The sequence below is a fragment of the Coturnix japonica genome, chromosome 9, assembly GCF_054131305.1.
Source record: "Coturnix japonica strain WE chromosome 9, WE-NBRP24, whole genome shotgun sequence".
Taxonomy (NCBI): domain Eukaryota; kingdom Metazoa; phylum Chordata; class Aves; order Galliformes; family Phasianidae; genus Coturnix; species Coturnix japonica.
This window is the reverse complement of record NC_140671.1, coordinates 4,247,816-4,263,042: the sequence shown is the minus strand read 5'-3', so window position 1 is coordinate 4,263,042 and position 15,227 is coordinate 4,247,816. Positions and strand designations below refer to the sequence as shown.

At 41.1% G+C, this 15,227-nt stretch overlaps 1 protein-coding gene and 1 non-coding gene across 4 annotated transcripts in view; both read left to right on the top strand.

Moving 5' to 3' along the window:
• DNAH10 (dynein axonemal heavy chain 10) overlaps window positions 1-15,227 on the top strand; it is a 49,845-nt gene that overhangs the window by 31,241 nt on the left and 3,377 nt on the right. For 2 of the 3 annotated variants that reach the window (XM_085555559.1, XM_015877792.3), the window contains 21 exons: window positions 311-482; window positions 1,384-1,587; window positions 2,377-2,457; window positions 2,900-3,097; window positions 3,581-3,742; window positions 4,266-4,440; window positions 5,080-5,261; window positions 5,742-5,878; window positions 6,700-6,917; window positions 7,156-7,377; window positions 7,926-8,073; window positions 8,279-8,558; window positions 8,888-9,117; window positions 10,014-10,287; window positions 10,707-10,811; window positions 11,277-11,431; window positions 11,965-12,119; window positions 12,293-12,476; window positions 13,229-13,429; window positions 14,483-14,692; window positions 15,103-15,198. In XM_085555559.1, the coding sequence (XP_085411685.1) occupies window positions 311-482; window positions 1,384-1,587; window positions 2,377-2,457; window positions 2,900-3,097; window positions 3,581-3,742; window positions 4,266-4,440; window positions 5,080-5,261; window positions 5,742-5,878; window positions 6,700-6,917; window positions 7,156-7,377; window positions 7,926-8,073; window positions 8,279-8,558; window positions 8,888-9,117; window positions 10,014-10,287; window positions 10,707-10,811; window positions 11,277-11,431; window positions 11,965-12,119; window positions 12,293-12,476; window positions 13,229-13,429; window positions 14,483-14,692; window positions 15,103-15,198 (3,789 nt within the window). Of the gene's footprint in view, window positions 1-310; window positions 483-1,383; window positions 1,588-2,376; window positions 2,458-2,899; window positions 3,098-3,580; window positions 3,743-4,265; window positions 4,441-5,079; window positions 5,262-5,741; window positions 5,879-6,699; window positions 6,918-7,155; window positions 7,378-7,925; window positions 8,074-8,278; window positions 8,559-8,887; window positions 9,118-10,013; window positions 10,288-10,530; window positions 10,682-10,706; window positions 10,812-11,276; window positions 11,432-11,964; window positions 12,120-12,292; window positions 12,477-13,228; window positions 13,430-14,482; window positions 14,693-15,102; window positions 15,199-15,227 lie in introns of those variants that run through there. The other variant, XM_085555560.1, reaches the window with a different exon arrangement.
• Window positions 5,292-5,363, top strand: TRNAA-UGC (transfer RNA alanine (anticodon UGC)). Its single transcript has one exon. It is a non-coding gene; the product is annotated as a tRNA-Ala (tRNA).

The window sequence follows — 15,227 nt, the reverse complement described above, 5'->3', positions numbered from 1 at the left end:
TGTGATTGATACTGTAATATTTTAGATAGGAAATGATCCTTCTTCAGTAGTTCCTTATGGAAATAGTTGACTTGGAGGGGAAGAATGGAAAAGGAGGGTGAATACAAGAGGCAATCAAATTTTAATAATGCAATCTTGTAGGTTCGTACAAATGTAATTATTTGGAAAGAGTGTAGTGCATAAATTTTATGATGGATGGGGGCCAAACCAAAACCTTTCATCCAATCCAGTTCAAATTGAGTTTCAAAGTTACCATTATGTCTTATTACCATTATATCTGTGTGTTCTTAATATTTGTTTGCATCCTTAGATATTTGAGATCACCTTGACTCGGGGATATAAAGAAAATAACTTCCGAGAAGACCTGAAAGGCTTGTACCAGAAGCTTGGTATTGAGAACAAGTCAATAGTCTTCTTGTTTACAGATGGCCATGTAGCAGAAGAGAGTTTCTTGGAGCTCATCAATAACATGTTAACTTCAGGTGATGCACACAGCCTGAATTACTGCCAGTTTAGTATCTGCTTGTGACTCAAGTGCACCTTTGGTCCAGCTATCTCACACTGTATTTTCTGCTGCTGTAGTTAGATATACCTTTCAGTACTACCTTGGCCTTAATGATGGCTTTTTGACATCATATTGTGATTTATATGCATCTGGAGAGCTTAAAAGTCCACACCCATCATAGTTTTGCAGGAGCCTCAAGCTTTTTCTAAGACCAGAGTACAACTCCAGTCGTATTTCATCACAAGCCCTCTTTTCTCTCATTTGTTTTTGAATAGCATTTACTTGAGTGACAACAGTTGCTTGTGTGTATATCCCAAGCTACAGTTTAGTGTTTTTTATTGTATGCAAATGGCAGAGATTAGCAGCAGCTGGCACTGTGTGACCACCCTCTCTATAGAAGTTCATACAGCATCTGATTTGAATATTTTATCCCTTTGCATGTTATGGTTCTCTCTGTTCTGTTCTGCTTGGGTCGGTCATTAGGTAACTCATGAAATATTTGATTGAGAGACTGGAGGTGTGATTTGGTGGTTTCTAGGCACTAGTGAATATTTTCCTTGCATGAGTAAAAGCATTTTGTGACATTTTGTATACATTGCTGAAGCCCAAGCAAAATCAAAGCAGTTATTCCTATAAATCCCCATGTGTCATCAGAAGTTGTCTTATATATGTCTTATATATGTCTTATATACTCTATATTGTCCACTATGGGTGAGGAGGAGAAGCACAGAGAGATTAATAGGTTCATTTAGAAGTGCCCAGAACCATTTTTGCTGAACTAGGTTTGATACTTGTTACACTGGCTTCCCATTTGCTCTGTCCCCAGCCATATGGTTACAAGTTATTCTCACTAGCATTTTTCTGTCCATATGTTACAGGAATGGTGCCAGCCCTTTTTGCAGATGATGAAAAAGACAGCATACTAAATCAGATTGGAGACGAAGCTATTAAAGCTGGTGCGAACCCAGCTAAACAGAGCGTCTGGCAATATTTTGTAAACAAATGTGCAAGCAACCTCCATATTGTCCTGGGGATGTCCCCAGTTGGGGACAGTCTGAGAACGTGGTGCAGAAATTTCCCAGGTATCACTGATATACACTGCTTTGTCCCTTCCCTGTCAAACACAGGTTTCTAGGCAAGACAGAATCTCCAGCAGACTCTCACAGCTAAAGCTGAGCAGAGCAGGTTTAATGATTGCACATTTGCATGATTTTTTCCAGTTGACTGCCATGTATCAGTGGGGATTATTGACTAACATTTAGCAGATCAGTTCGTTTTCCAGTTGAACTACTAGAAATCAATTAGTCATCCTCACTGAACTGGAAGTATACAGACTGCCTATGTCTACAGCCTCTCTTCTATAGTTTACAGAAGAATGTGTCATATTAAATCATTATGAAACTAGGATATGGTGGTAAGAGAAATGTTTTTATATCCAAAGCTAAAAGAAGAGTGGGTTAAGAAGGACACAGCTAAGAGAAAAACCACCTGGGCCTGGTGGATGCTACTGCAGAACAGGTGGCTGAAGGGTGTTCTAAGAGGACCAAGGAGACGCACAAATTGAGGTGTACTGGTGGGAATCCCAGTGCAGGCTTTAAAATATCTGGTTGTTGCTCTTGACTGCATCCTGTGGAATGGCGTAGCCTAAAGAATTGTACAACAGGTTTAGGAGGACGCAGATGCAATGCTGATTATTTACTATCAAGATGGAAGTACTGGCTTGATGGCAATTATTGTTCCTAAGTAGGAGACTAATAAGACTAAACCTGAAAATTCTTGATGCAAACAAAGTTAAGCTTAGGTCTGTCTGAGAGATTAAGATGTAGTTTTACAAAGAAACTTTTCAGGCAACACTATGTTTTTATTTTAAGGTCTTGTAAACAATACTGGTATTGATTGGTTCTTGCCCTGGCCCTCCCAAGCTTTGTATGCAGTTGCAAAATCCTTTGTTGGTAAGTAAGATGTCAGTATTTTAACTCATTAGTCCTTGGATTAGCCTAAGAAATATATTCTTTACTTTGACTTTATTGTGGATTTCATCTTGCTTTCCTGCTGTGGATGCCACCATAGATCTACAAAGATGATGCAATATCCCAGTAAAAAAAAAAAAAAAAAAAAAGTTTTTATTTGCCAGTTTCTTACTCAAATAGGTTTAAAAGACATGGCTAAGATTCAAGCCCGTAGCTCTGGAGATGATGTGACCTGGCTATCAGGATGCCTTTGTTCTCTTCTGAGCTCTATTTTGGGCCTTGCTTTTTGTTCCTAGGAAGCAGGTTTTTTCTATGCCTGGCTTAAATGTAATGTACATAAAAGAAAGAAAATGGTAATTGATGTCTACGTATCTATCTATCTATACATATTGATTTTTTTTTAATCTATTCTGACTGATTTTAGGAAGTAACAAACGCGTTCCAGAAGAGAACTGTGAGATGGTGGTTGAGCACATGGTCATGGTGCATGAATCTGTAGACAATTTCAGCAAGATGTTTCTGCAGAAATTAAGACGTATCAACCATGTCACACCAAAGAATTACCTTGATTTTATCCATACATTTTCAAAATTGCTTGAGGAGAAAAATGAGTTCAATTTAGGTAAGTCTGCGTAGACTAATGTCCTGACCACATATGACTGTTCGGATTCTGTCCAGTGTTGTGTTTACCCTGGATTCTTCTGTGAATGAACCCGAGCCAGGATTTCTAAAGCAGATACTCCTTTGCTTGAGGAAGGGTGATTAGATCTAATGGTAGCTCAGCCTAACTCAAGGTTTGACATTCTTCCTCAAACAGCAATTCTTATTCATGCTTCGGTGAGTACTGAAGCATGCAAAGAGGATCACATATCAGCAGTGCAGTAGTGAAAGCAAGTAAAGGTGCACGGCCACTTATTGGCAGCACAGGTAACTTTAATGATGTCTTGTGTGGGAAGCTTATAAAATAAAAAATCTTTCACAGTGATTTTCCTGTCATAACTGAGGTGTGTTGTAAAGTGCACTTATAAGCACGTCTACCTTCTATGACGTTGTCTACTGCTGTGCAATAATACCAAGGAATCACTAATATTTCTCTCCTTTCTAGCACAATGCAAACGGCTGGAGAGCGGCCTAGATAAGCTGAAGGAAGCCAGTGTGCAGTTGGTTGAGCTGAACGAGAAACTTGCAGAGCAAAAGATTGTGCTAGCAGAAAAATCAGCTGCTTGCGAGATTTTGTTAAAAGAGATTGCAGAAAACACTGAAATAGGTAGGTAGTTTATAACTGCTGAAGTGTCCCTCAGGCTAAGCAAGGCTTGCATAGCCTGTGTTGGGTTGGAAGCCACTTTAAGAGCTCCAGATGCTTTTAGAGATGACCCACTTGTTCTGCCTGTGCTGATGCAGGATCTTTCTAGAAGAGCAGGTCCTGCATTCTAACCAGCCCTTGTCTTGCCTTCCTAAGTTATAAGGAGTAATGTGGGAAAGAGGCAACAGCAAGAAAGGGATCTTGTGTTTCAGAAATGCTTTTGGAAGAAAGTCAGAGGGAAGCACACTAGAAGTGATTATCTGTGCTTTGTGTGGAACTCTGATGGTATTGCCATCCTGGTGATGGATGGAGCCCTGTAAACACTGGCAAGCTAGAAATAGAAGGGCACTGCTTTGGTGGTGATTTCTGATTTTGAGCCAAAAGCACATGTATATTAGTACATATTAACACATATATTAGTACATTAGTACTGCTCTGCAAACAAATTTGGTTAATTCATTTATGGTCCTGCTTTTATAATTTTTAGCTGAAACAAAGAAAAAACTGGCTGAAGAAAAAGCTAAGGAGATACAGGAACAGAATAAGGTTATTGCTAAGGAGAAGGCGGAAGCTGAGTCAGCTCTGGATGAAGTTATGCCTGTTTTAGAAGCTGCCAAACTGGAGCTGCAGAAACTTGACAAGTCTGATGTTACTGAGATCAGGTAGTTCATTTAGATGTACAATAGCATAAATGCTTGGAAACTCATAGGGAGGTCATTTTAGAGTCAGCCTCACTTTCCTTGCGGGCATAGTGCGTGGGTTATCAGGTCGTAAGTTTCCCAGGTGCAGATGTCACAACAGAAGCCCAGGACTTCTCCTCAAGCCTGTTCTTTCTATTTGCAGCGATGCCTTGGTAGCATGAAAATGTACTTTTGTGCTGAATTGCTTCTAGTGTTCTTATAATACATTTTGTATTTGGGGACAGGTATGAAATTGCACACAGTCCTTAGCTCCCCCCAGAACAGCAGGAGCTTTTCATTCCCTGCCACACTTGTCTAGTTTCTTTTCTGTGTTAGACCCCTGGATTCCTTCAGTACTGCACCCCCCACTGAACAGCTGCCTGATTGCACGAGGGAAAAATATAGGTCATGGTTTTATTGATCACATTGTTTGAATGCAACAACCAGTTCTGAGCCCTCATCTAGCTAACTAGTTCTTGTTTTGGCTGGATTCTATTTTTCCCTTTGTTTAAAATGTCTTATTTAATAGCTGTTGTTATATTTCATTAGCAGTGTCATTGGGAAGCACAAGTCTAGCATTGTGGTTTTTTTCCCCCATCGTCGTTTTTGCTTGTTTTCTAGATCCTTTGCAAAACCCCCTAAACAGGTGCAGTGTGTTTTGGAATGTGTCCTTATTATGAGGGGTTACAAAGAATTAAGCTGGAAGACAGCCAAAGGGATGATGTCAGAGGCCAATTTCCTGCGCTCTCTAATGGAGCTGGATTTCGATGGGATTACGTACGGCCAAGTGAAACATGTTCGAGGTAAATTACTGACCAAGGTAAATCATTAACGGGGATGTAGCTCAGTGGTAGAGCGCATGCTTTGCATGTATGAGGCCCCGGGTTCAATCCCCGGCATCTCCACTTTTGGAGCTGATAGTCCTTAGTATCTTTGTCAGTGACACCGACAGTGTAAATGTGCCATGGCACCGAGCTGCGGGATGTCCCTTCAGCTGTGAGGATTCTATGAGCCGTAGGCTTGGAATGAAAGTAACGCCGTGCTCAGCCCTCAGAAAACTGAAGGCTCTACCTTTTGTTTGAGAAGGAACTCGGGAAATCACTGTCAGTATTACTGTATAGTTACAGCCCACTACCTCCATCATGAGTTCAGAATCTTTTATATTCTGACAAGTGATCCATATAATCTGTCAAAATTGCTCAATATTGCTGTTTGGAAACCTTGTTTCTCTGAAGATTTCTGCACTATAACTTGGCTCACTTGCAATGTCTTTGTCCATTTAGCTGTGCTAAGGAATCTTAATACTACCTTCGCTGAAATGGAACAGGTCAGCAGAGCTGGCCTGGGAATGCTGAAGTTTGTTGAAGCAGTGATGGGCTACTGTGATGTAGTTAGAGAAGTCAAGCCAAAGAGAGAGAAGGTACAGTGCATGAATTCAGACTCTGAGCAGGATGAAACCTGATAACACTTGGAGATTTCATAGTGAGGGGTTTCTGAGGTGCTTCAGAAGAGGTGTTTGGAAATACTGCAGCACTGGTGAGGAATGTACAGTTATTATGTGCCGTGTCTGTTATGCTGTCATGCTGCAGAATGGGTTCCCATCCACTCTAGCGCTGAAAAGAGATGAGAGAAATGAGGTCAGGTGGAATTTGACAGTCTTACATGGTCAGAAAAGCAATTTTTAGCTGTCTACTGAAAACATGCTTGAAAACACGTGACACTTGAGCTCTGTCACACATCCGTGCCCCTTGAATGCTGACCTTCTAATCAACATTTTTTAGAGACTGGGACCTTAGCTGTGTTATGAAAGAAAATCTTATGGCACTGGGAAAATTCCTAACAGAAAATCTGCTTGTATACAGCTGACTACTGATAAAGTATATTTACTAGATGGGGGGCCTGACTATTTTTAAGGTCTTAATATCACTGTTATTAAGCAGACAAGCCTCATCTCTTGTCTGGGATGACAGTCCTGCTGACCTCTGATGTTGGCAGGACTGCTTACATCCTTAATACAGCTTATGTGTTGAGAACTCTGCTTCAGGAAGTTTGTCTGCTTTGGAGCTGCAGTTTCAGACCACAAGGTAAATGTTTAGGATGGGGAGAGGCAGACGAGGAAGTTTTGGCTGACACCATTTATGGTGCTTTAAAATACACCAGATAGCCAGAAAGAAGAACTTGATTTCTCTCCAAACCCCCTCTTTTCTCTGATAATACTCTATATTTTCCTTCATAACATAGGTGGCAAGGCTAGAACGGAACTATCTCTTAAGTAAGAGGGAACTGGATAAGATAAACGCAGAGCTAACAAGAATTCAGGAGGAGCTTAAAGCTTTGGGGGATAAGTATCAAGAGGCAATAAGAGAAAAGCAACAGTTACAAGAAGAAGCAGAGATTATGCAAAGAAGATTGGAAGCTGCTGACAAGCTCATCAATGGCTTGAGTTCTGAGAATGAGAGGTAAGTGTAGATTCCAAGAGGACTGTTCTTGACCTCAGAATATCAAATGCTAGGAATAAAATCTATGAAACTGAGATATTTTTGATTCAAATCTACTCAGTGTCATTACAGTAAATGAGAGAACAACAGACTGTACCTTTTGTGGTTGTCTCAATCATTAGATAAAGTAGCAGCAGTTGGAAAAGAATCCTCATCCCCTGGTACAGATTCACGCAGGATCCCATTATTTTTCTGTCAGGTGGGCAAAGGAATTAGAGGAGCTCAAGGTGAGAAAAGTGAAGTTGCTTGGAGATTGTCTACTCTGCGCTTCCTTTCTGAGCTATGAAGGAGCATTCGTCTGGGAGTTTCGTAACGAGATGATCTATCAAGTGTGGCAAGAAGACGTTCTTTCACGAGAGATTCCTGTCAGTCAGCCTTTTAGGTTAGAAAGCCTCCTGACTGATGAGGTGGAGGTTAGCAGGTATGTCCCGTTAAGAAATCAGTGACTGCTGTATCATGCAGTGGGAGTGTGAGTCTGGCACTGTGCGCTGAAGTGTAGGTGGAAAGACTGTTCTACTTCATGCCACAAGGGTGGCAAGGAGACAATTATTTTCCTGGTTGGCAGAGGCTATTTGTTATAATGAACCATTGTTCTCTATACAAGTACATTCACTGAACCTTACCTTTTCATGAATGCATACCTTTTTATTAGTTATCTATAATATGTGTTCCACTCAAGGCTTAGCAGCAGTCTTTTCATTTACGTCAGTACATTTGGAATTAAGCCTGTAGCCAAGTAACCCAAATTTCAGCTGCTGTGTGATTCCTCCCCAAATGCAGCAGTGTGAGTTGTGAGTGGTGTAGTCAATGAGTCAGTCTTAGTTTGGACACTGCTCTTGCAATCACATATGCTGCCTGCTTGCCTTGTGTTTCTAATAGTATACTTGAAGGATTGCATAATTTTACTGACTACTGAAATTCTCTGCTGTCCCATCAAGTTTGTGTTCCAGCTTGATCTTTGCTTCATAGGTGGGTTTCTCAAGGATTGCCTCCAGATGAGCTCTCTGTCCAGAATGGCATTCTGACAACATATGCAAGTCGCTTCCCACTCTGTATTGACCCACAACAACAGGCTTTAAATTGGATTAAGAAGAAAGAAGAAAAAAATAACCTGAGGGTAAAGATAAACAATAGTTTAATCTTGTTGGGTCTGATGGTTTGTTTGGGATATTTGCCAGCCTCAGTACAAGTGAGTGTAACCAAGAGGCTGTGCTGCTTGTGTTTTTTCTCAGCTCCAGGATGGAATTTCATGCAGGACAATGTCACGATCAGAAGCATAGTTGGAAGTCCCGTTTTCATAGCTTTCTGTTATTCTCTTGCAGATGTCTTCCTTCAATGACCCAGATTTCCTTAAACAGCTAGAACTTGCCATAAAGTATGGAAATCCTTTCCTGCTGCATGGTGTTGATGAATACATTGATCCTGTGATAGACAATGTCTTAGAGAAGAATATCAAAGTTGCACAGGGGCGAAAATTCATTGTCCTGGGTGACAAGGAGGTTGACTATGACAGTAATTTTAGATTGTACCTGAACACCACGTTAGGAAACCCAAAATATTCTCCCGCTGTATTTGGGAAAGCCATGGTTATCAATTATACAGGTAAGCAGTGTGTGTTTATTAACAAAATAGTCATGATGCTGTTTAGGGCCTGGGTGGTTATTTGAAACAAGAAAACTTTAACATTTAATAGTCTCACTAATACTTATTGTCTGATTTAATATAAACTTCTCACTTCTCTCTCTTAATCTGAAACACAAATGAAGATCTTATACCTGTCAGGTTAGGATGCATTGATACGATTAATTACAGTTATCATCCAAGCCACTCTGTTGCATTGCTGTAGTTTTATGAGATGACGAAGGTGAAATGGTTTGTCTAAAAGCAGTCCTTGTTCTTTTACAAAAGGCTGTTTTGTGTTGTATCTGTAGTTACGCTGAAGGGCTTGGAGGATCAATTGCTCAGTGTTATTACGGGCTTTGAAAAAAAAGAATTGGAAGAACAGAGAGAAAACCTCATCCAGGAGACAAGCTACAATAAAAACTTGCTGAAAGATCTGGAAGACTCTCTCCTTCGGGAACTGACATCGTCCACAGGAAACATGTTGGACAACATAGACTTGGTGCAAACCATGGAGGACACAAAAACCAAAGCTACTGAGGTACCAGCTGGTTGTCAGGATTTCGTTTTTAATAGGATTGAATCTTATTGAAACTTATTGAATCTCATCTTTCTCATTGTGTTTCATTTTCTTTCATGAGAACCCTTCATTCCTTTCAACCTAGTTCTTAGCTTTGAGAATGAACATGTTGTATCTTTCAGCACTGAGCAGTAATTTTTTTGCATCAGAGAACATTGTCCTATTTTCAGGACAGTCATTATTAGGACCAAAGAGATAGTTGTTCACAGTTTTAAAATGAAGAGTAAGGGATGTATATGTGCCAGCTCTGAAACAATCTTTGTCTTGTATCATATCAGATCTGAAATGGAAATTAAAGATTTTTGTTACTTAGGGAAGATGTAGGATATCTGTCCTTGGAGGCTTACAAGCCTTAGCTGGGCAAAGCCAAGGATGGCCTGACCTAGTGGTAGCAGTAATCCTGTTCTGGACTAAAAGTTGAAGTAAATGTCTCCAGAGGGTCTTTCCAATGCTATTTGTATGATCCTATGTAAATCTTTTGACATAGTTCAGGTGTCTCCAATTGAATGAGGACCCTGCCTCAGCAATGTCTCATTCTCTCCTCAGACTATAAAGCCCCTATCTCCCTACAGAGTATTAAGAGAAATTTTGCTTATTTAAAGTATGAAAGTATTTAAAGATGAATGATTTGCATTTTCACATAGTTAGGGTTTTTTTGAAAGTAAGCTAATATGTGAACATTACTGGTCTTCAGTATCTTGCCTCCTGGTATTCGCGTGCTTTTAATGCATGCTGTTACGTAATTTTACATCCTATATATTAATAATTGTTTCAACATGGCTAAATACACTAATTATATGTGTATATTAATATGTCAGTGCATTAATTATATGTGTATAAAATCAATGTCTGTCTAGGTGATCGAAAAACTTAAACTGGCTGTGAAAACAGCGGCGGATATTGACCAGCTTCGAGATGGCTACAGAACAGCTGCCAGGAGGGGGGCCATTTTGTTCTCCGTTCTGTCTGAAATGGCGGTTGTCAACAAGATGTACCAGTACTCTCTGGTCTCCTTCTTAGAGGTTTTTGGACTCTCTCTTCGGAAATCCATGCCCAGTCCTATTCTTCCAAAGAGGTTAAAAACCATCATGGATACAGTGACTTTCAACACCTATAACTATGGCTGCACAGGTTAGTGCAGTTTAATGATACTCTGCTGTTCGCCAGCTTTCAGCTGGTTTACATTAGAGGGGCAGATTATCAAACAATAACAAACCCACTGAGGTTTAGTTTTCAGCATTGTTCCTGGTTTACAGTCACTCCCTTCTACATGAAGTACACGTATTACAACTTAATTAATTGAATCCTTTCTTAATCCAACTACAAATGGCACATTCCAGATACGGGTCTTACATTCCTGGGTGTTTCTCACAGGTGCCATTTTGACAAACTTGCACTCGGTCTGAACTTGTGCAAACCTGATCCAAAGCCCTGTCTTCAGTCACCTTGAACTTCATGGGGTGACCAGGTGCAGGATGTAGATGTAAAGGCTGGTGCTAAAACATTTGGGACTGGAGCAGATGGTTGAAAATGTTGTCCTTTTAACATAGGCTTGTTTGAGAGGCACAAGTTATTGTTCTCCTTTAACATGACTGTGAAGATAGAACAATCTGATGGCAGAGTGCCCCGTGATGAACTTGACTTCTTTTTAAAAGGTAATGTGAATATATTTGTATGGAAATATACGTGTGGTGATAGCTAGAGGATATTTCAGAGATAAACATTGACTGAGTTGTGAAGTCAGCTGGAATATGTTGGTTTACGTGAACTGGGGATTTTGCTATTGGCATTTTTTTACTTTGTTAAGCAGCAAAGAGGTGAATCTCTTCTCACCAGAGATGCTGACAAATGTTGTGTTAGTTACAGATAATGAGAATGTTACCCGAGGAAATAATCTCCAGTTTCTTCCTAACTACTTATAAATAGAAATGTGTGCAAAGATACAACTTTGGCTTCTGCAGGCACTTTTAAATGCTATTTTTACTTCAGCAGAGCAGTTTAATCTCACAGTGCTTCCAGAAACGAATTTCCAAATGGTTTCTCTGTGTGGTGGGGCTCTGTGTGGTCAGGTACCTGAACTGATGATCCTGACATTCACGTTGGTTTCTGAATGTGACCAGGCAATACTTCCCTGGAGAAGAGCGAACGAAAGAAACCGTACGCTTGGCTTCCAGATCAAGGCTGGGAAGACCTGATTCGTTTGTCTGAACAATTTCCTGAGCAATTTGAATCTCTTCCAGATGATGTGGAACAAAATCCAGATGTGTGGAAAAATGTACGTGCTTTTCTGCAATCCTTGTTTTTCTTCTGGTATTAAATGTTCAAGTACGATGCACTGTGCCATAGAACTCTATAGGAGGCATGTCACCACTGGTGTTTTCTGTCAAGGCATTGCTTTTACTCTTGAACTGGAGGAATTAAGGTTCTTGTTATTAAATAACCCCCCAAAGTCTTCTGTGCTGCGTTGTACACACTTTGTTTTCCAGCCAATGCCTTTGAGGAGCTCTTTGCCCTGTTCAAGTCAGTGGAACTTTTGCTGTTGATTTCAACAGTCAGTGTTTCACTGTCCTTTCTGTGCTGCTCAATCACACAATGCTCTGATGCGCTGCCTCCTCCCACAGCACCAGAGCTCAACCTTCCTACCAATGCTTTGTGCTCAAAGAGCCGAACCTTTTCAAATCTCACTGCAGCGAATCAACTTCCTTCTTTGTTTTCTACTTTTGTGTCAAACTGTTTTTGCTTTTCCTACTAATTTCACTGATGGATCCATCTGATCAATCTGCATTACCTCCCACTTTCTCTTGCCAGTGGTACGATACAGATGCTCTGGAGCAGCTGCCATTCCCCATGCACTACCAGGACAGTCTCACAAGCTTCCAGAAGCTCCTGCTCCTGCGCTGTTTCCGAGTGGACCGGGTCTATCGAGCAGTGACTGACTACGTTTCCCTGACAATGAGTGAGAAGTGAGTCACTCTTGTTGCAAATGTAAATGGTTTGCATGCTTTGCCTACACAAAGAAGCATGTTTTTTTCCCTCTGTGTTATTTCCATGTGCAGTTTGAATTATAGTCATCTTTTACACAAAATTGATACTTTTTTTTTGGTAGAGCAGCTCACTGTGCTTCTTTTCCTACCAGGTTTGTGCAGCCCCCCGTGATCAGCTTTGAAGCCATCTTTGAGCAGAGCAGTCCTAACTCACCGGTTGTTTTTATCTTAAGTCCTGGCTGTGATCCCATTAGTGACCTCATGAAACTGGCTGAGAGGTCGGGCTTTGGAGGGGATAAACTCAAATTCCTGGCCATGGGGCAAGGCCAAGAAAAGGTAACTGAACGTTCTGTGGGCCCTGAGTTAGTGTGTGAACTGCAAGTCATGCTTTTTGTGTCATGGACTTGTTGAGTTTCCTTTCTGAAGGCCACTGAAAATGAAGTTAATCTGTGCTTTGGAAATAGAATATAATTTGCCAACCTAGAAATAATACTTTTTTGTAATGTGAGAGAGGGCATTCGGCTGCTAGGATGGTTTTATGGTTTTTATGTTCAGAGTGATGTTTTCAGCTGTTAAAATTGTTGAACTGAAGTTGCTCTGTAGCCTTTCAAAGGGTGTAAGAACAAGGGCTGATCTGAAGTCACAGTGTTTGATACAAAAAACATCCTGCTGCTCTTTCTGTCTTTCCTGTGGGTTTTTTTTTGTTATGGACCCTTATGCTGAAACATCCCCAGCTCAGCAGCTGCTGAATTAGCTGCAAGTTCAGTCAGAACTCTGAGGAGCTTCACTGAGGTCGCCCCTTGTTAGACTCTGATCACCATCCTCTCCTGGGCCACGTACACTACTTCAGAGTCATGAAAACCTACATGACTTTAATTCCAAAAGGGATTAATGAAATGAAAAAGAGAATCTTAGCGACTGGTTGTGAGATTGGTGCAATTCCATTTAAAGGGAGGAGCGTTCTACTCTAACTAAAAGACTGGGTATGTGTGCTGGCAAGAAGAATCTTCTGCTCTAACCTGTGAGAGTTGGTTTGCTTTCACAATGAAGGGAGTGTTACTCACAGATGGTTCTTTCTGCTCCTTCAGATCGCCCTGCAGATGCTGGAGGATGTGGTGGTGAAAGGAGAGTGGCTGATGTTGCAGAACTGTCACCTTTTGGTGAAGTGGCTCATCAGTCTGGAAAAGGCCCTGGAGAACATCACAGATCCTCACCGCGACTATCGCCTCTGGCTGACGACAGACCCAACCGACCACTTCCCCATTGGGATCCTGCAGAAGTCACTGAAGGTGCTGCAGGAGAACAAACCCCAGCGGGAGGGCCTGTCCTGTGAGCTCAGCTGTCAGGCTGCCTGGGGAGGAGCGTGACCTGAATGCAGCACGTTGACTTGGGCCGTGCACAAGGGTTTTATTTTCATTACCCCGATAGGTTTTCTACCATCTTGTTTATTTTCTGGTGATTTTTTTTTCCCTTTGGATGACAGCTGTTATTTTAGAACAGAGCTTTGGGAGTAAACCTGGAGATGTAACAAATGCTCTTAACATTCATTCTAATGCTGCCACATATGTAGTATATCCAACAGTCAGAAATAGTCACTTAGTGCAGAGCTGAGGTCTGTCTCACCTGTTAATAGTGTCAGTGGAGCAGACGCTGTAATAGGATAATGGTTTCCAGTTGCTACTTCAGGCTGCAGCATCTATCACAAGCTGAGCTGATTATTTTGACGGCTCAAGCCATGATGCAGTCCTGGTGTTCTATTTTGTGACTGCTTTACTTCCGCTGTGGTGAAACAGTGCAGTAAATGGGATAACGTTATTACACGGAGTTGATGGCAGTGGTGTATCAGATCCACCAGTATATGCTCAGCTCTGGAGCTATTCACCTCAGAATCTCTTTGTGCCACAGTTAGAAGTGAGTGTGAACACGTTTTTGATTTAAGACTGCACAAATGCACTTAGAAATACGTTTTATAGCTCTTTGACAGCGGTGCCATGAAGCTGACTCTGCTTTCATTCGATAATTAGCAAGGCGGTATTAAGCCATCTTAGTGTTGTGGTGTGCAGGATCTGTAATTACTGCTAATATTTCAGTAAGTGAAAGTATGATGAACCATTAATCCTTCCAATAACGCAGCTGTATGTCAAATAGTACCAGGTGTCTCTTCACATCTCTGCTAACCCTGATAAAAGGTCGGATGTCTTTACATACAAAATAGCCCCATATTGATATGGATTTAGAAAGCTGGTCAGTTTCTGCAGCTTGTGCTGTTTGCACGAGACATTTGACTGTTTACCTTCTTGATGCTATTTGGTGATCAATGGTGTCCCTGATTCTTTTGATAGGTTGTAACAGAGCCACCGAATGGTCTGAAGCTGAACATGAGAGCCACCTACTTCAGGATTCCCAAAGAAGCCTTGGAGCAATGCCCACATCCTGCCTTCAAATCCTTAGTCTACGTGCTGGCGTTTTTCCACGCCGTGGTTCAGGAGAGGAGGAAGTTTGGGAAGGTTGGCTGGAACGTACCCTATGATTTTAATGAGTCTGACTTCCAGGTAAGGAAATAATAACAGCTCTTCTGTTCCTGAGTCGCTCAAATTACTTCTGAAAATGTGGTCTATCCAGCTTCAGTCCTTTCTTGTAATATAATAATTGACCTTTTTTTTTGTTGCTGTGGACTCACATAGACTTGTGATCTTCCATAATGTCAATTTTGATCACAGTAAGACCACAAAACTTAATGAGATTCTCAGTCGTTTATGTTTGTATTTATGTACATGGTTTATAGAAATGCATTTATTTTACAACCCTCCCCCATGGGCTTCTTTCCTTAATGAGATGTATGCTTTCTAATTCATTCTGTTGAGGAACAAACTGTTGTTAGTTGTCAAACAAGAACTGGGTTAAGTAAAATCACAGACGTGTAGCTTTGAATCTTCTCGTCTTGTTTTAATATCTTTATCAGGTCTGCATGGAAATTCTTCAAACATACTTGACAAAAGCTTTCGAGCAAGATGATGGTAAAATCCCATGGAGCAGCCTCAAGTATCTCATTGGAGAGGTGAGTGAAGGAACCCCTGAGCTGTTACT